General features: G+C 31.0%; 2 protein-coding genes across 4 annotated transcripts; both read right to left on the bottom strand.

Moving 5' to 3' along the window:
• Positions 1 to 1067: 1067 nt before the first annotated feature.
• On the bottom strand, positions 1068 to 5415 carry LOC102663251 (receptor-like protein EIX2). 2 transcript variants are annotated; one of them, XM_006599450.4, is made up of 2 exons: positions 2031 to 5415; positions 1068 to 1364 (listed from the first exon to the last, which is right to left on the bottom strand). In XM_006599450.4, the coding sequence occupies exon 1, from the start codon at positions 5311 to 5313 to the stop codon at positions 2038 to 2040; it is 3276 nt and encodes a 1091-aa protein (XP_006599513.1). In that variant the 5' UTR covers positions 5314 to 5415; the 3' UTR covers positions 1068 to 1364; positions 2031 to 2037. The 2 variants fall into 2 exon arrangements, with proteins under 2 accessions (XP_006599513.1, XP_014623999.1); XM_014768513.3 differs by lacking the exon at positions 1068 to 1364 and adding an exon at positions 1391 to 1550.
• A 7407-nt stretch (positions 5416 to 12822) lies between these two features.
• Positions 12823 to 17263, bottom strand: LOC102663020 (receptor-like protein EIX2). Of its 2 annotated transcripts, none has more exons than XM_006599448.3 (2): positions 13936 to 17263; positions 12823 to 13196 (listed from the first exon to the last, which is right to left on the bottom strand). In XM_006599448.3, exon 1 carries the CDS (start codon positions 17216 to 17218, stop codon positions 13973 to 13975), a length of 3246 nt encoding a protein of 1081 aa, XP_006599511.1. In that variant the 5' UTR covers positions 17219 to 17263; the 3' UTR covers positions 12823 to 13196; positions 13936 to 13972. The 2 variants fall into 2 exon arrangements, with proteins under 2 accessions (XP_006599511.1, XP_006599512.1); XM_006599449.3 differs by having other exon boundaries at positions 12823 to 13185.
• Between the last annotated feature and the right edge of the window lie 3334 nt (positions 17264 to 20597).

Below are 20597 nucleotides of genomic sequence, written 5' to 3'. Positions count from 1 at the left end.
TTGAACTCAATCTAAAAAAACACAACTTATTAGTATTAATTAATACTATTTGTCTATTGATTGATCATTATAATGCCATTATTGTTGGGAGTTAGGTTTGAGACAAGACATTGAATTAATGTGTATATAGATTGAACACTCTAATGACATCATTTTTGCAAGTGAGAAATTTTAGTTTATAAACTCAACTCAATTAAGGATTTATTTTTTGTTTCAATTCAATTAAAACGCTGGATTTTCATCCACGCTTTTTATATGTAAATTTGAAATTGTTGACGTAATAAATATATTAATTGATCTAACAACATTAAAATACTGAGTTGTGGTTTATACTATAAAAGCTAGCAATGAATACTAAGTAGAACCTGTAGAAGTTTAGAATATCAGGATATTGTGAAGCTTTCAAAAGAAAGAATACTAGTTGTAAGAGTGTTTGATCTTAAAGGAAAATCCTATAAGTGTAAATATTGGGTGTAGTCCGGGTTGGGATGAACCAATTAATATAAATTTCTGAGTTATTGCTCCTTAATTGCTTATACATGTTGCATACATATTTTAAGTTTTGGAAAACCTCATTTTATATAAGTACAACTCTGATCTTATATTATTTTTTTTTACAACTATTTTAACCTTCGAGCGCTACACTTTATTTTTATTGAAACAAAAACCAGAATATGTAATAATAGGTTTTGTTATTTCCAGGAGCAATTTTCCGAAGCAACATAACATTTGTTTAACTTAATTAGAGATTTTTTGTTGGATTATCTATTTTATCTGAGTAATTAAGATGAAAAGCCTAGCTCCTAATTAAATTTTTAATTTCCATACAATAACTTGAAAATAAAATATCATAAGCAAGTTTTTATTTGTGCAAAAAAGACCTAGTGAATTTGTGTGTGACTATTTAATTCTCCTTCTAATGACTAACTGATCCACTTCGAAATATAGTTTTATATGAAATTGCCACATTTTATAAGCTTTTCTTCACCCAATAAGCTTGAGCCGCGTGTTAATGAGTTTCACATAACATTTCCAATCAAAATTACATTATACTTATATAATCATGATTTCATTGTGAATAAAACATAGCTATATATATTTCGTTCAAACAAGAAATATTGGTTTATTCCATGGCAGAATAAATTAAAGGTGTCGTGCACAAGATGTGCAGAGGCTAATAAGTAGTACAATTGTTAAAGGGATTGTGTCAGCAGCAAACAATTGTTAAAGCGATTGTGTAATTATTGCCAAGGGACAATATGAAGGGATTTGAAAGAAGAAACCACCAAAGAGGAGTCACACTCTAACCATATAACTTCCTTCAACCTTTCTCAAAATCTGTTTTAATGGCAATCATGGCCACACTGAAACAAAATAAAATTACAATACATTATACAATGGAAGACAATCAAACCAAAAAGTTCCTTCAAACAGAGATTTTACATGGTAAACATCAATATACTAAATATCCTACACATCTAGCAATCCATAAAGCTTTCATCCAAGATTGCAATTTTGAAGCTAATCAGCCATAAACAGCAAACTTTGTGCTACAATTCAGAATACAAATATTAATGGTGATAGAGAAAAGTTAAAGACTGAATTTCAGTAATAAACTAAATGAAACTGAAAATCTACCTAGCCATTGCAAAAAAGTACATAAATCTAAGCATTATTAAAGAGGTTTAAATTTTGCAGGAAGTTATTTGAAAACAACAAAAAATTCTCTAAACAGAACACGCCATCTATAATTTCTTTGCAATAAGAAAAATAATCATTAGTCAAAGCATGAACTAAAGAAATAGAAGAGTTGGTTTTACGAAAGCCAATATGTGTGTTGGAGAGACATAGGAGAGATAATGAAGTAAACCACTACTTCATGAGTTAGCATTGACATGGATAAAGAATTAAAAAAATATATTCTAACAATTAGATTCATGCTTTTAGAAAAAAAGCTAATGATTTAATTAACTAAAGCAGAGAAATAAAAACTATGAAGTTCATAGAAAGAAGCTATCAGTATTAGGTACCTGGCTACTAGCCTGTGAGCCACCTATAGCACTTCCCCATATTTACTTCCATTGTTACAAGTATATAGTCTGTCAGTCTGTTCAAGAATCTCATATAAGTAATTCTCCATGGTTGCCAAAGTAGTATTGTCCCCAATAAGCACCAAAAGCCTGTGAAGAATCCAAACCCCAAGCTCATGTATAATGCTCCATAGAAAATTGAATTGTCATCTTCACCATCAATTGCTAGTCCTTGAGGCTTTGCTATTGTCTCATCTCCAGGACAACTTTTGTTAAGTTGCTCCCCACAAAGACCAAGATTTCCTCCAAAAGTAGAGGCGTCAAAGGTTTGCAACTGTCTTCCCCGGGGGATTCTTCCAATCAGATTGTTGTTTGATAAGTCTAACACAGAAAGACGATCAATTTTGGAAAGAGTAGAAGGAATTTTGCCTGAGAAATGATTTCTTGATAAGTCGAGAAATTCTAACAAATTTAAATTCCCAATCTCGTCAGGAATTTCTCCATTTAAGTTGTTTCTTGATAAATTCAAAGAAACTAATCCAAGTAAATACCCAAACCCTGTCGGTATTTCACCCGTTAAGTTGTTACTTGAGAGATCAATGCTCATTAAAAGATACTCAGGATTGAAAAACACATGTTCCTGGCCTTTCCACATCAATGAGACCTTAGAGTCATAATAGCCTTCTACAATTTCAGATCTGTTTACTGGTCTTTCCATCATTGCAGTAAAATTCCTCAGACATGTTGGAATTTTTCCAGACAAGTGATTCCTTGAAAGATCTAAGAGATGAATTTGCATCAAATAGCAGAGATGAACAGGAACACTTCCAAAGAAGCGATTTACTCTCAAGCTTAAGATTTCCAATTGTTGTAGACTTTTTCCAATCCATGATGGTATTGTACCAGACAACAAATTTTCACCCACATCTAATATATATAAACTTGTGCAGTTCTTCAATGTGAATGGTAGCTTTCCAGTTAAACTGTTGTTTCGTAAGGCCAAAGCTCCCAAATTAACAAGAGTACCCAAGGACTGTGGAATCTTCCCTGACAATTTATTATCACTTAGATCAAGATATGCTAATGAAATTAGATGTTCCCAACAGTCAGGCAGCTGTCCCATTATTTGATTATTTGACAAATCCAATGTGTCGATTTTTGTGGTTGCACCTTTTCCGCACAAGAACAGATTTAAATCTGAAATCTTATTTTTGGAAAGATCCAACATGTACGCTTGTGATAAAAAAGCAGGAATTTCACCTTCAAGTTGATTTGAATTTAGAGTTATAAATCTATCAACATCAGTCAGCTTGATTGGTAGATTTGGAATTGTACCTTTGAGACTGTTGCTAGACATGTTCAACTCACTTATAGACTGTAACTTGTTCCAAAACCAATCCGGTACAAAGTCATCAATCTCAGCATCAGAAATATCTAGAAAGCTTAACTGACTTTGAGTCTGGAGCCAACTTGGGAAACTAGGTCCCAACTTGCAAGAACCTAGTCCCAAATGAAATATTTGGAAAGATGGAATCCAGGAAGTAGCAAACTTTAGAGACAATGAGTTGTCTGTTAAGTCTAATTCCATCAATTTGGACAAATTTGTGAGATGCAATTCGTTGATATCACCCTCCAAATAATTCTTTTCTAGGTGAAGACTCTCCAACTGATATAACAAACGAATGCTTTTTGGTATTTCACCCGTTAATTTATTGTTGGAAAGATCTAATCTCCTCAAAGACGACAAAATTGAAGAATTTTGAATAAAGCTATAAATTTTCCCACTCAAGTTGTTACTGCTAATGTCTAATTCCTGTAATGTGCATATATTTCCAAGAGAAGCTGGAATCTCACCTTGCAGTTTGTTAGAGGAAAGGGTTAGAACTTCAAGAGAGTTCATTACTTTCCCAAATCCATCTGGAATGGGACCTTCTAACAAGTTATGATCAAGAGAAAGTGTATGAAGATTGGTGGTGAAGTTGGAAACCCAGTGAAATATAGCCAATGATTTCAATAGATTAGAGGAGAGATCAAGGGTGACAAGAGAAGATGAAGACTTTTTTATGAAAGTAGATGGAACAAGAAAACTTTTATCAGTAAAACTGCACTCTTCTAGATAAAGTTCTTGTATGGTGGAGCTGAAGTTGAAATTTCCTAAAATTATTGATGATGTCAGGTCATTAACAGCGAGATCAAGGACCACAAGGGAGGGAAAGTTTGGATGGTGAGGAGACGACAAATCAATATTATTACCACGAAGACGAAGCTCTTGGAGATTATGACTATAGTTGAACAACAATTGAAATGTTGATGATGTCAGCATATTATCAGAGAGGTCAAGGATGGAAAGAGAAGTGGAAAGGTTGGAATGAGAACGAAACAACGATGAAATATCATGATCAGAAAGACTACAACGAACTAGTCTCAGCTCTCTTAAGTTTGGAATAAGCTCAGCAATCATTTGTTGCCAGTGACCAGAGGAGCCAAGATTTGGCATTGAATCCAGGCCAAAATTTGTTAAGGAAGAGAGAGAAGATAGCCACTTAGCATCGTTAACCATAAGATCAAAACTGCCAGCAAGTCTAAGAGTATGCAAGATAGGAAGATTCCCAACATGCAAAGGGATTGCTTTGGAAAGTGAAGTAAACCCAAGATCAAGATACCTCAACAGTGAGAGATTCCCAATTTGATAAGGGATTTCTCCATGGAGATCATAATTGCCCTTTAAATCTAGATATCGTAAACATGTAAGCTTCCCTAGCTGAGAAGGGATTGGTCCCCGGAGAGAACTTACTTTAAGATCAAGATACTCCAACTTTGAGAGATTTCCTATTTCACAAGGAATCTCCCCATCAAAATTCATATATGATAGATTCAGATATCTTAAGCTTCTGAAAGAGCCCAGGTGTTCAGGGAGTTTACTTTTATTGGAATCATAATTCGAACTGAGATCCAAATACTCCATATTTTGCAAGTAAATCAAAGAAGTGAGATCGATTAGACCAGTCAAAAAATGCGTATTCGAACCGTGAAGATCGAGTATTTGTACGTGACCTGTTTCATTGTTGCATTCAATGCCTCTCCAATTGCAGCAATCTTTGTTACTGTCATCATCCCTCCATGTGGACAGCATGCTAGAGTGATCTATGAGGCCTTGTTTGAAGTTGAGTAGTGCCTGCCTCTCCTTCTCTATGCATTTCACATGTGAACTCTGTGCTGGCCAGTTGAATCCAAGAAGGGATACTAACACTGCAAACAAAATTTTGAGAAAGTGACTGCCCATTACAATTTCCAGATATGTAATTTCTGCTATATATGCTATAAACTCTGATAAGAGTAGAAGAACAACACAAAACACTTCGAATTATTATTTGCGATGTATTGAAAACACAGCAACAGGATTAATGTAGTTGGTATAATTGTACGAAAGGCTTAATTTCTACACCCTCCGTCTATATTGACTATTGCATGTCAAACAAGCAATTATTATTGGTCCCAGGGAAATAAGTTGTTGAAAAACTGAGTCTACACTTTGTTATTTTTCCACACTTGGGGCCACTTGTCCAATATCAGATAAATTGCTATGAAGTTTCAAAAATATCAAACCAATAAAGAAAAAAATTCCATAAAAAATTGTACCCAAAAACATTGCCACAGAATAAAAATAAAACTATAAATTGCCTATTTAGTATCTAAACTGTGCACTAGCTGATAATATAGTTCTTCCTCTAACCTTAAAATGCTATAAATATATAAATGTCACAAATTAATTTAACAATATATTAAAAGTCATGTGTGTCTACTAATTTATTAGTAAGTAGTATAATTTCAGGTTCACTCTAACATTAATCATCATTTATTAAAATTTAAAATTAAGTATTATGATATATTTTATTTTCATGCGTTTTAAATGCTAATTAAAATAGTGTTTTATTTTATTTTCGAATGTCATAAAGTTATGATATTATATTTACATAATACTAGTGTATGTATTATTTTATTATTATTATTATATTAATTAATACTTGTTTGACCATATTTTAATATAGTTAAACCAATGAAACTTGAACCTTTGGTCTTGATCGGTTTATTTTTAAAAATATTGATAAAATCATATTCTCAATTAACAAGGTTTTAAATTCGAATTTAAAATACAATATGTAATTTTAATATATTTTTAAAAAAATAAAGTTTAAATATGTTTAAGGTCTCTAATAAATGACTTAGCTTTGTTTTATGTCCTTACTCATTTTTTCATTATTTTGGCTCCTTATATATTAAACTTTTATTTTTGAGTTATTATCATGAGTTAGTTAAGTGATGACATGTCATGTTATTTCAAGATTGTGGTGACTTACGACAGAAATTTAAAATAAAAGTTTTAATATATTAGACACTTACAACAATAATTTTTTTTAATAGAAATCCAAAATATTTAGCATATACCTTAAATATATTTAAGCTAATAAAATACTTGTCATTCAGTAGGTTTAAATCATAGCTGACTCAATTAATTTGATACAAGATCTCTCTTATATTTTAACCTTTAATTTATTTAAAATTAGGAGTTCCTTATTGTATAATCTCTTTGCAATTTTTTCTTTTATTGCCAATTTATACATGTCAGCAAGAATGCGAGATATCAAAATAATGTTTGTTGATCAGGCTAGTATGTTCCGACTACTTATTTAAGCCTGGAAAATTTAAATACACGCATTACAACCTACAAAATAATGAACATAATTACATTAGCATTTCTCTTTAATTACAGTGATTTGCTCGTAATTGAATAATTAAAAATGTTTTTGTTTTTATCATCAAAGTATTCAGTGCAAATTAGACAATTATTACATCAACATGCTGGTGTCATAGCTGTCTATTGAGGTTCTCCTCGTCCTCTACGGCTATACCTTGATTCAGCTATACTTCTTATCAACAAAGGTGTGAAAATGAAGTTGGTCAACACCCAGCTATCTTCACTTCATTTTATTTATTGTCCAACCATTTTTAAGGTCCAATATCAAAGAGCTTATGAATTTTACATCATTGCTTGTTCTTAACTTGTCATGTCATGCTTTTTCGGCATATATATATACCATCATCTTTTGGAAACTTGATACATGCTTTTTCGGCATATATTACATCCTGCTGCACTACATTTTTCTCTGGCTTGATGTTCAGAGACACAACAATCTTTAAAATCGCCACTTTTCTCCTTGGTGCCTCAAGCTTGTTCCTGAATGGGAGACTTGGAAGCATAAACATCAGATTAGGCACAATTCTTCATTCCAATTGACGACATGTTACATACATAATATTGTTACAGAAACTTTTGTCACACTATCCTTAGCTCCAAATAAAGAAAAAATGCTTTCTGTCATATATGGTTCTTATTTTGTGGAAACAAAATATTGCTCTTTCCGGAAGGTTTACTTGCACTGGGAAAAATATAACAAAAAGAGTCAGCTCTAAAACAGGATGTTAAAATTATGCAATTAAAGTGCTTGGGCATCTATGTGATAGCCATTTCCAGAATATTTATTGATAAGACATGCAGAGTAGATTGGAAAAGAGCATACAAAATCATCTTGATAACTGAATTTATTATTCACATGTAGATATCATAACCATTGTCTGTAACTGAGCAGATAAGAATTTTTTCTCTTTTAAATATAAAGAAGTCATCTCGTCTGAGTTAAAAACCAAGACAAGTTCAGAGAAGCGAAAATATAAAATAAAAACAGAAGTTGTAAAACATATAAGACATCACCTAAACTACTAGAACCCTCTAGAACAATATTTGATTGGACCTAACAACAAAATGTCACATCATGAACTTTTCAGCTGAATTTGAATAAAACAGAGCACCAGATCCTATTACTATAGAGCACACCTAAATTTTAATTAATTTTTCTCCCTTAACTCACGTGGATCAGAATATGTTATCATAGATTAAAATAAGAGTTGCCAAATTGTCAACAATCAATCTTGTTATTATTGTGAGGAAGAAATTCTCAACACAATGTAAACTTTTGCCCTATTATTGAGAGGAAGAAATTCTCAACACAAAAAGGTACTAAATAAGCAAAAATAAATTACAATCCCGAGAATCAATAGCTAGGCATTGCTATTTTGATAAGAACAGCAATAGCATCCTCCAAACCTTTGTTATATGCTGCATATTACAAAATTCTAGCAGTCATTAATACCATTTTGCATTATGCACGCTATTTCGTTCCCATTGCTGTTGTGGAAGTACTTTTGCTTCAGACATGGAATGAAAATTGATCAGGAATTTTGTTTTTTTGTGCCATCGATTGAGTTTGTATAAGTGAGGACATGTTGATCTTCTGACCAATTTTGTTTTCGAAATTATAATAATTACTAGTTCGCTATCTAAATTCATGGGAAATTGAAAATTGATTCCCACGAAACTGTATTCTTGTTCTACATTACACTTCTCAGGTGTTCTTAGAAGTCCTCTTCCTACTGCTAAGCCGTATCATATTCACTCTCCCCTGCATTCTGATTTTTACTTATAAATAAGTTAATGTCTAAGAGCAGGGTTGAATGAGCATAAAAAAGGGGCTCACATACAAGTCTAGATCCTGTTTAGTTTGTGAACTAAAACTATGTTTTGGTTTTGCCTATCTCTTATGCTATTAAAATTATTCTAGAATCCACCTACAGTTTTTTTTATTCAAAAATAAGTGTTGGAACTCTAAGATATGATATCAAGTTTACTTATGTAATTTGTTTGGTGACCTATTGTGGAAAATTTCTCTAGTATTTACTCTCTTGGATTTTTCAAAAAATTTGATATCAAGAATCAATGGTTTGACTTGGTGACTAGCTAGTAAGATGGCGTTGATGGATTCATGGATATAGAGTTCTTTGCATCAAAAGTCTTTCTGACAGGTGAATTCATGCATGAATGTCAGGGAGCAGAGTTGCAGGTGTTGCAATAGTACAAGATACTAGAACATGTGGCAATGGCTAGACAAGCCGGGGGCAGTAACGATTAAGCTTTAAGAGTCACCATTGAATATTCTTGAATTGAAAATGACTTCCGCTCGAGGAAAAGGTTAACGTGTGGGAGAAACACAAACATGAGAGAAAGATTATTGAAGTATAAGTATGAAGAGAAGTCTCACATCAGATAGAAATGAAAAAGTTGAGTATCATCTAATAAGTGAGAAAAAAATCATAAACATGAGTCTTATGATTTTTTAGGTTAAAATATGATATAAAAATCACTTATATAGTTACTCGGGATAAAATATTGAGAGGAAAGACAATTGACCTGAGAGTTTTTTCTTAACTTACACCTCTCTGTGTCATTAACAATTGATAATTCTGTCTAGCATGCTATATTGTGAAGAAAAATATTTCTCTCCTTATTTGTTCATTTTACATATTTCCTGGTGTCAAAATATTCTTTTTATTGTATTTTTATATCCCTTAAAATAAATTTGCTTTTGGGATTTTCTCTTGGACCAGATACCATTCAAAGAATTTCAGATAATGTAAATGCACGGGGTTCTTTTTTATTTTTTATTTTGTGGCATTTATCTCAATATTTGGTTGATATATTTGAAACTTGATAGCGATTAGCTGATGAATCAGTCAACGGACCCTAGTATGGAAAAAGTGAAGACAGAATTTTTCCACAAACTAATGTATCAGCGTGAGTTTCTTTTGATTTAAATATTTTTGTGGACGTGTTTTAATTTTCCTTTTTGATGTGATTGGCGGGCGAGCTTAATTTTCTAACCCATATTTTAAGGGTTGGCAGACTTGGAAAAGTATTGCTTGGATTTAACTGAACTGGCTGTTTATACATGTTTTCTTTTTAGAATCATATCACATATATGTAGTCTGTTGATGAAGTAGATAGTGATGGGAGCTTATGTTTTGGGCAGAAATTGTGTCCTCAAACTTTCATGTGATAAGACAAATTATCTTCAGAATTTTCACAATAATATTCTTCTATGCTATCATAAGAAGAAGAAAAAACCACCAATAACTTGTAAATGCATGTTCTCTTAAACAGGTGGTATTCTTCTAGACCAAAAAAAAAAGTGGTATTCTCTGTGTTCAATTATATCTTTTGGCTGGAATCTTCCGTGTTCATATGTTGGGGATTAAAATATTTAATAGGCATTAATTAACATGAACATATCCAGAAAATAAGTAGTGGAGGAGTAAAATAATAACAAGCTTAAACATACAAAATTATGTTAATTAATAAATTTCATAACTATATTTTATATAAAAAATTAATTAACCTGTATATATAATTTTTTTAAAAGAAAAATATGAGAGGGAAACTATTCTTGTTTCATTTGATACTGCCATATTAATCAATCACGTCTAATAAATATTTTCTTATATGTTGTGATTTGATTTTTTGTCTTTAATTAAGACATGACTTTTAAAAAATTACTCTTACAAAATCTTACCATTCTTCAAGAAAAAAAATAGAATTTAAAATAAAAAAAAATAAATAATTATATAAAATGTGTAATAAAATAATTTCGTATATTAATTACAGGTTCATGAAGATATACTTCATATTGTAGCAGCATGTTGAAATAACTAAAATTTCATCAGATAATTTGAAAAAAAATGATGCTAAAAATTTAATAAATAAAAAATATAAATATGATTCTATTTTTACATTATCAAGGGAATTTTTGTAATGTCATTAAATGAGGTGCCCATAAAAGGTATTTGAGTTTGTCACTTTAACGAGCACCATGCTTAGAAAAAGTCTATGTAAAATTAACACAAACAAGGCTTAAACATCATTTTGGCTACTATAAATTAGTGTGTTTTCTGCTTTAGTTTTTCAAAGTTTTTTATTTTAGTCCTAGTCAAACTTAAAAAAAACATTTAATCTGTCAAGTAAAAATATTAATTGACGACATAACATGAAATTACATTAACCGTTAATTAACTTATAAAGATTTTAACAGTAAATAATATGTAATTATTTTTAGTAAATTATATTTTTTTTTTAATTTCTCATAAGTTGATCTAACATCATCAATTATTTTAAATATATGAAAATATAATAATTCAATTTACCAAAAAATTTACATATAATAGCATGTCAAACTATTGATATTGTCGACAGGCCAATGAACTACCAACATCACTCTTACATAATCAGTAACCTATTGATAGTTGATAGCAAACAATAAATTCAAATATTAAAATTACAAGCACTAAAATATGTATAAAAAATATTTATATATTAAAGTGCAAAAAAATTCTTAATTTTATAGGGAAAAAACAATTATTTAAACCCACCAAAAATATGATGTGTTATTTTGTCAAAATAGGAGAAATGCAATACTAATTTATCTTTACACTAATGTTTTTGCACAATCTTTGGTCCCCAATAAATAAAAAAGTCCTTGCACGTTAGAATATTTCCAAGTCTTTCTAGGGTTGACATCATACTGTGAAAAGTCTACTAAGAACTAAGATGAATAAATATCATTTGTCATTTGGTTAAAGCGTAGAAAATGCAAGCTTAATTAATTTGTCTTGATATAAAATTTCCACACAGACTAATAATTTCAAAGTCTATACAGTCGTATTACTTTTAAATTTGGATGTAATTGTGTGTTTAATTTTCTAACCCATTAAAAGAGTTAGAAAACAATGAAGACCACAATATCATCTTTTTTTATCATTATTTTAAAGTACTAATTTATTTCAATACATGTGAAATTTTTTTAAAAATTATAGTTTATACGCTATTTATTTAAAACATAATCTTTATATTATAATACAAAAATATCACTATTTCATACTCATACAATCAGTATGAATATAATAAACACTATAATTTGTCTAATTATTATTATATATATCATTATTATATAACAATAACATTTACAATAGTCGTATTCTATTACTATTAGACTCAAATAAAAATCAAAATCTCAACTATATTATTTATTGAGAGATTCTTTTAACTAATTTCATGTAATATACTTATTGGTCTTCAAGCTCCACTCAATTTTATCAAGGACTAACAAACAACCATTAATTCATTATATTGTCTTTATAAATATTTCTAATAATTTTATTTTTCAAGTGTGGAAAGCACTTCCACAAATTTACTATTCTTAGTTGGGTGTAAGTGTCACATATTAATTAATATTTTTAGGTAAAGACATATTCTGAATATTTTGAATGAGAGAAGTATATCGATGAGCCAAGATGATAGGACCCTTGATCAATGAAATAGCATGAGGAGAATGAGCGTAGCAGATTCTGAATTTCTCTCAATCTAGCTTGTCGAACCCTTTATATAACACTAGAAAATATACATTTAATGTTGTTATTTTAACATCAATTTTATAAAAATGAATGTTACAAAAATAGTAGCATAATTAAAAACAAGTTGAGTTTATTAATATTGATTTTTTCGAAAAATCTTTTGGTTCAAACGTCTTCAGTTTTATCGACAAAGGAAGCTAACTATTAGTTGGGGCCCACATAGAGTCTTGGTCTTGGTGAAATACTTACTCTGTCAAATGACTAGATGATGGGATCTAATTGGCACTCTCATATTGGTGCAACGGAAGAGAGAGAATTTCAAATTAGCATTCATTGTGTGAATTTCATTTACAGATATACTCTTTTCTATTTTCGTGATAATTGAGATAAATAGATAAAATTTGATAAGTCCAGCAACCTAACACTAGCTTGATGCAATTTTTAATGCTCTACTTGCTACTTTTGGCAAAGCAAAAGTGCACGTACAGAAGGGGTCTAACACAAGGATGCAAATACACTGGTAGTAACTAGGAACAAATAGGGTATCTTGCATTCTTCTTCTCATGCACAAATTTGATTCACAGTTAAGTATAGCTGCACTAGGAGAATATAGTAGAAAGCATTGTTGAAGATGAATATGAAGTGGTGAAATTTTAGATATCACAGATCTAAGCACAATAATGAAAAACAAACAGCATTACAAATATATTATACAATAAATACAACAATAGCATACTAAGTTTCTGGAAACAAGATTTTGCAGTTCATTACTTAAATACAAAACATTGTAAACTCCTATATTAAAGAAATTATCTCGCATTTGTAGCTGCCAACAATGGTTTCTTCTCTGATCAGAAGCCTGCAGCACATCTGCAACAATCAGCATTTTTTTTTACAACAATTAATGTGCTGGATTAATTACAAGATATAAACAGAATTATATTTTTTCATATAAAATTGAAAATGGAAGTATACATGCAGGGACCATGGCCCCCAAGTTTTTCACAAAGTGTATTTAAAATACCATGTTAAAAGAATTACGGTCCCCTTAAAATTTATGAAAAAAAATATTGAAAAATAATACATGTCATCTTAGTTGACACTTAGGGAGACAAAAAGAAAAAAGAAAGAGAAGTGTATGTATAATAGGTAATATAATGTGATAGTAAAAAGTGAGATAAAAAGAAATTAAAGATAATAATAAAATATTTGTAATGTGTAAGTGTACATTTATAATTATGGAAAATCATTTTAAAAAATGCATCTATTTGTTTCTTCTATAAATGTCTAATTAATATATTTGAAAGAGTTTATGTTTCTAGTATTTAGGAATAAAAAAATTATTTATTTATTTTCATATAAATGATAAAATTAATTAGATAGGAATGTTTTTATGCTTAATATAGTTGTATATTTTTTCTTTGTAAAAAATTTAAAAAAAATTACAAGTTAAATAATAATTAGATTAAATTATTATTATTATTCTTGGCCTCCTCTAAGTGAAATCCATATTGCTCTTTTTGATCAGTGAAGCAATTCCTTGATATATGTAAAATAAGACAAAGTCAGAACATAAACCATGAAATTGACAAATAAATCTAGAACATACCTTTTTGCCTTGGAGCGATCAGCAACAATTCCCACATTCACAATAAGCATACATATACATAGTCTGTTAATCTGTTCAGAAACCTGATGTAAGCAATTCTCCAAGGACGCCACAGTAGCAATGGCCCTAATAAGCCCCAAAATCCAGTGAAGTATCCAATCCCCAAGCTGATGTATAATCCCTCATAGAAAACTGAATCATCACCTTTGACTGGTGGTTCTTGATGCTCTGCTGTTGTCTGTTCTCCATCCCCAGGACAAGTTTTGTTAAGTTGTTGGCCACAAAGATCAGTGTTTCCTTCAAAAAAGGAGGCTTCAAAGGTTTCAAAATGTCTTCCTGATGGGATTCTTCCAGAAAGAGAGTTGTGTGACAAGTCTAATTTTCCCAAATCATCAATTTCAGAAAGAGAAGAAGGAATTCTCCCAGAGATGTGATTTCTTGACAAGTCAAGTGATTCTAGTGACCTTAAATTCCCAATCCGAGAAGGAATTTCTCCACTCAAATTGTTTCTTGATAGATTCAAAGAAACTAACCCAAGCAAATATCCGACCTCCTTTGGTATTTCACCGGTTAAATTGTTACTGGAAAGATCAATGCTTTTGAGCTGTAACTCTGGATTCTTGAACCCCTGTTCCACACCTTTCCACATCCATGTTATGTCAAGCGTATAACCTCCGAATAAGTGAAGACCATAAATATCATGGTAAGTCTTATTATGCCAATATATACGAGACAGAGTGTCACTTGAGTTGATGCTCTGTTCAGACATTGCAGTGAAATTCTTTAAGCATGATGGAATTCCTCTTGACAAATTATTCCTTGAAAGATCCAACAATTGAATACGGTTCAAATAACAGAGATGAATGGGTAGATTTCCTGAGAAGTGATTTCCTCGCATGTTCAAGATTATCAATTGCTGCATACTTTCTCCAATCCATGATGGTATTGGACCCGACAACATATTTTCACTCAGGTCCAGCATAAATAAAGTGCTGCAATTCTTCAAAGAAGAAGGCAACTCACCCATTAAACCATTGTTTCGTAAAACCAAGGCTTCCATATTAACAAGGGCGCCCATGGACATAGGAATCTTCCCTGACAATTTGTTGCTGCTTAAATCAAGGAACAGTAATTGCTTTACTGATTTCCAACAATCTGGCAGTTGCCCCTTTATTTGATTGCGTGATAAATCTAAAGTGGCCAAATTTGAAGCTGTGCTTTGGTCACATAAGAATGAAAACAAATCTGAAAAATTATTTTCAGAGAGAATCAGATGGGAAGCTTGTAGTAAAAATGACGGAATTTTACCCTCAAACTGATTCGATTTCAGATGTATAAATGGTCTGAAAGGAAGCTTCAAGGATATATTAGGAATTGCACTAATGATATAATTGTGAGACATATTTAATAACATCATATTTTGCAAGTTATTCCAAAACCAGTCTGGTACAGAGTCATTAATCCCGTTATCAGAAATATCAAGCCAAAACAAAGAACTTTGAGTCTTGAGCCAACTAGGAAAAGTGGGGCCCAACTTGCAAGAACTGAGTTCCAATTTTTCTAATTGGAATGGAGGAACCCAACTCGGGACTAATTTCAGAGACAACGAGTTCTCTGATAGGGACAAGAATTTTAATTTGGAAAAATTAGAAAGATGGGATTCAGTGACGTCACCCTCCAAAGAATTCCCATCCAAGAAAAGAAGCTCCAACTCTGATAGCAAACCAATGCTTTTAGGTAACATGCCAGTCAACCGGTTATAAGATAAATCCAACCTCGTAAATATGTCTCTGTTGCACCATGAAGAATTTCGGAAGAAGCTAGAGAATTCCCCGTTCAACTTGTTATTTGAGAGCCGTAACCCCTGCAATGCGCACATTTTACCAAAGAAAGATGGAATCTCGCCTTGCAGTTTGTTACCGTAGAGGTCAAGAACTTCAAGAGAGTTCATTACTTTCCCAAATCCATCTGGAATGGTACCTTCTAACATGTTATAATCAAGGACAAGGTTATGAAGATTGGTGGTGGAGTTAAAGAGCCAGTAAAATATAGTTGATGATTTCAACAGATTTGAGGAGAGATCAAGGGAAACAAGAGAAGATGAAGAACGCATAATGAAAGAAGATGACATAAGAAAACTTCCATCCGTAAGACTACAATTTTGCAAATCAAGATTTTGAAGTTTTGAACTGAAGTTGAAACCACCTTGAAAGACTGATGATGTCATATTATTATAGGAAAGGTCAAGGATAACAAGAGAAGGAAAGTTTGACAACAGTTGAAATGTTGAGGATGTGAGCTTATTTGAAGAAAGATCAAGGATGGTAAGAGCAGTGGAAAAGTTGGAAGGTGAATAAAACAGAGATTGAATATTTGTATCTGAAAGAGAACAACCAACTAGCCTCAACTCTCTTAAGTTTGGAATAAGCTTGCTGATCATTTGTAGCCAGTGATGAGAAGAGGAAAGGTTGTGTAGTGAACTTAGCCTAAGTTTTGTCAAGGAAGAAAGATTAGTCAACCACTCTGCATCCTTAGATTTCACATCAAATTTGCCACCAAGTCCAAGAGTGTGCAACAAAGGAAGATTCCCAATCAGGATAGGGAGTGCTCCCGAGAATGAATTCCCCCCCGCAAGATCAAGATACCTCAACTGTGAGAGATTTCCAAGTTGATAAGGGAGTTCCCCATCTAGATCATTATCACTTAGATCAAGATATTGTAAATGTGTAAGGTTTCCAAGTTGATAAGGGATTTGTCCATAGAGATAAAGATTCTTACCTAGATCAAGAGACAGTAAATGTGTAAGCTTTCCAATATCATAAGGAATAATCCCAATAAAATAACAATCAGAGAGATTGAGATATCTTAAGTTGGTGAACGAGCCCATGTGTTCTGGGATATGACTCCATGGAAAAGAATTAGAGCTGAGATCCAAGTGTTCAATATTTTCAAGGGCAATCAATGAAGAGATATTGATTGCACCTCTCAAATATTGTGTATCCTGACCACGGAGATGAAGCATCTCAACATGACCAGTTTGATTGTTGCATTGAATGCCTTTCCATTTGCAACAGTCTCTGTTACTGTCATCGTCACTCCATGTAGAGAGAATGCCATAGCCATCTATGAGGCCATGTTTGAAGTTGAGGAGTGCTTGTCTCTCAGTCTGAATGCACTTAATTTCTGCGCTATTGGGAAGGCTGTTGAATCCAAGAATGGATACTGCAGCATGCAATAAAAGCAGCAAAAGTGCATAAAATAGTTTCAGAGAATAACAACTCATTATGAAATGACTAAGAGTAAAACAAAGATCGGTTACTGTGGCCAGTTTTCTCTTAAATTGTCAAGTATGAAAGATGGAGCCTGCGGCAGGATTTATATAGCTGATAGTATGGCTAAATGACAGAGTCGTGTTAATTCTTGTTCACTTATCGAAGACAACAAAATAAGGATACAACAACAACAACAACAACAACGCCTTATCCCACTAGGTGGGGTCGGCTACATGGATCAACTTCCGTCATAGTGTTCTATCAAGTACCATACTTCTATCCAAAATAAGGATATTTTCTCTTAAAAAAGACTTTATTTTAAAAATTAAAATACAAAGACTCCATATACGAGGCTTATATATTTTAAATTCCTTTATTACACTCAGGTGATAAGCAATTTATAATAAAAAAATTCAATAATTATATAATTGTGTAATAAAATTATCTCATATATTAACTATAGGTTCTCAAACTCTACTTCATATTGTACCAACAAGTTGTAACAACTAAAATTTCATCAGATAATTCGACAAAAAAATGATGTTACAAATTTTAATAAATAAAAAATATAACTATGATTTTATTTTTAGATTATCGAGGGAATTTTTGTAATGTCATTAAATTACACTACGTGAGCTGCACATTAAAGTATTTGAGTTTGTCACTTTAACGAGCACACGATGCTGAGAAAAGTCTATGTAAAATTAAAACAAACAAGGCTTAAACAACATTTTGGCTCCTATAAATTATTAGAGTGTTTTTGTTTTAGCCTTTCAATAATGTTTAGTCCCAGTAAAAATTAAAAAAAATAAATCAGTCCATATTATCAAAGTAAGAACATTAATTGACTACATAACATGTAGTTACATTAACCATTCATTGACTTCTCATGCTATCAAAGATCATAATAATAAATAATGTGTAATTTTTTTAAAATACTCATCAACTAATCTAGCATTATCAATTATTTTTAAAACATGAGAATTTGAAGATCCAAATTACTACAAAATTTACACATAAGTCTATCAAATTAACTCATTAGTAACGTGACGAGTCAATGGACAACCAACAACATTATTACATAATCCGTAAATGTTGATAGTTGATAGTAAGCACTAAAACCAAGTATTAAAATTACAAGGACTAAAATATAAAAAAAAAATTATTTAAGCCTACCAAGAAATATGATGTGTTATTTTGCCAAAGTACAAAAAATGCATGACTAATTTGTCTTTACATGAATGTTTTGTATAGACTAGCAATTTCAAGTCTTTGCACTGGTCCCCAAGAAATAAAAAAGTCTTTGCACATGTTTTTAAATTCACCAATGGTGGGAAGATATTTTGCATCAGGTAAAATGAGCTTTTTACATCAATTCTAGAACCAATATGTAAATCTTGTCTATGTAAAATGTATTTCCTTTTTTACATCAATTGTTTTGTAACCAACATAAAAAGTGTCTTTCTACATCAATTATGAAACAACCAATGTAAAATTATCACTCTTTCTGTCATTAATTTTTCTTCCACAATAATCAACCCACATCCACATCAAAATCACACCTTAATCCATCTTTCCCCCATTCAGATCACCCTCTTAAAACTCATGAAAGAGAAATGAAAGGAAACAAAGCAACCACACAATGTGAAGAAAAACCAAAAAGAACAAAACAACCATCCTCCTCAACAAGTAAGTTTGGATGAGTTACAACAAATACAAGAAAAAAAAATAAAAAGGAAAGTTGACCCGACACATTGATCCAACATAACTGCCCCTTTACCTACCAAATATATAGGTTGAACCTATTTTAACAATAGGTTGGAAATTTAAACTTATATTGCTTTGTTTAGCATATCAAATGGGTCAATCCAATGGATTGAACTTATTTTATCATCCCTAATCAAAATCTCACAATTAGAACATTGGTCATGGAAAATAAGATAAGGAGCTTTATGTTAATAATAAATTCCTCAAAGTAATCCTTATTTTAGAATCAGAATCTACCTATTAGGCTGATTCAAGAACTTACAAAGATTAGGTCTTAATTCAATCAAATTTCATAGTCTCTTGAAATAATTGTTTAAATATACTTTTGGACCATCAAATTTAGATTACTTTTGTAGTTGATCCCCAAATTTAAATTTATTTTTATTCCCTTAATTTAAAAAAATATTTTTTTAGTCCTCCTCCTACAAAAAATGCCACAAGTTATGCATTTAAATCATCAAAAATCAGTCAAGAGGGTTTAAAAAACATTTTTCAAAATTGAGGAACTAAAAAATGAAAAATTAAATTTGGAAGAAAAAAACAAAGATAATCCAAATTTAAAGGACCTAAAAATATATTTAAATTAAAAAAATTGATAAAAAAAAGTATTTTAGAAAAATAAGAGAAATCTTAATGTTTAAAATTACTAGCATGCTCTAAAGTAAAATAAGGTACTAATATATTTTCTAATTCAAGAGAATAAATGAAATGACAAAAATTCCTAAGTGTTTAGTATGCTCTCTTCAAGCCTAGAAGACATATTCTCTTAATTGTGAACCAAATTAAAGGTTATATGAAGGAAAAATAAAAAAAATGCACTTAGCCAATGTAATAAGAGAAAATTGTGGGACAGCATGATGGTTGTTGTGGTTTCAGTGGTAAAGTGATTGCGCCGGTGGGAATATAAAAGAGAAATATCGTTAGTAACACTGTCTAGTACTCTTTTATTGGTTATAAAGAAGAAAAAAAATCTTTTTTAATGTCGTATATTATTAAATAAAAATTATTAAAAATTATAAATTTAAATTGGTGAGTTCTATTATTTATTTAATGATTATATATATTTCTTAATTTTGATGTGAAACCATTAATTAAAATTTGTGATTTTTTATAAATTTTAATAAATAACAGAAAAGAGTATTGTTAGTCTTCCTCAAAGATAAAATAGGTATAAGGTGTATAAAAGAAGAAAAATAAAAAAGGGGAGTGATGGAAATGTGTGTTACGTACTTTCGGCCAATTAAATTTTCTTTCCTTCTAATTTTTCAAATTCAAATTTTAAACCTTTTTTACCCTTTTTCATTTTCTTTCCTCTCTTCCAAAACATACGTAAGTTGGACGTTAGAATATTTCTAAAACTTTCTAGGATTGATATCATACTAAGAGAAGTCTACTTAGAATTAAGACCAATAAATATCATGTGTCATTTTGCTAAAGCACAGAAAATGGAAGCTTAATTTGTCTTTATATTAAATTTCTACAAAGACTAATCATTTCAAAGTCTATGCAATCATTTTACTTTTTAAATTTGATGTGTTTGTGTGCTTAATTTTCTAACCCATCAAAAGAGTTAGAAAATATAAAAGACGAAAATATTATTTTTTGTCATTATTTGAAAGTATT

Source organism: Glycine max, chromosome 16 (genome assembly GCF_000004515.6).
Source record: "Glycine max cultivar Williams 82 chromosome 16, Glycine_max_v4.0, whole genome shotgun sequence".
NCBI lineage: Eukaryota > Viridiplantae > Streptophyta > Magnoliopsida > Fabales > Fabaceae > Glycine > Glycine max.
The sequence above is the reverse complement of the archived record's forward strand: the minus strand, read 5'-3'. Positions and strand labels throughout refer to the sequence as shown.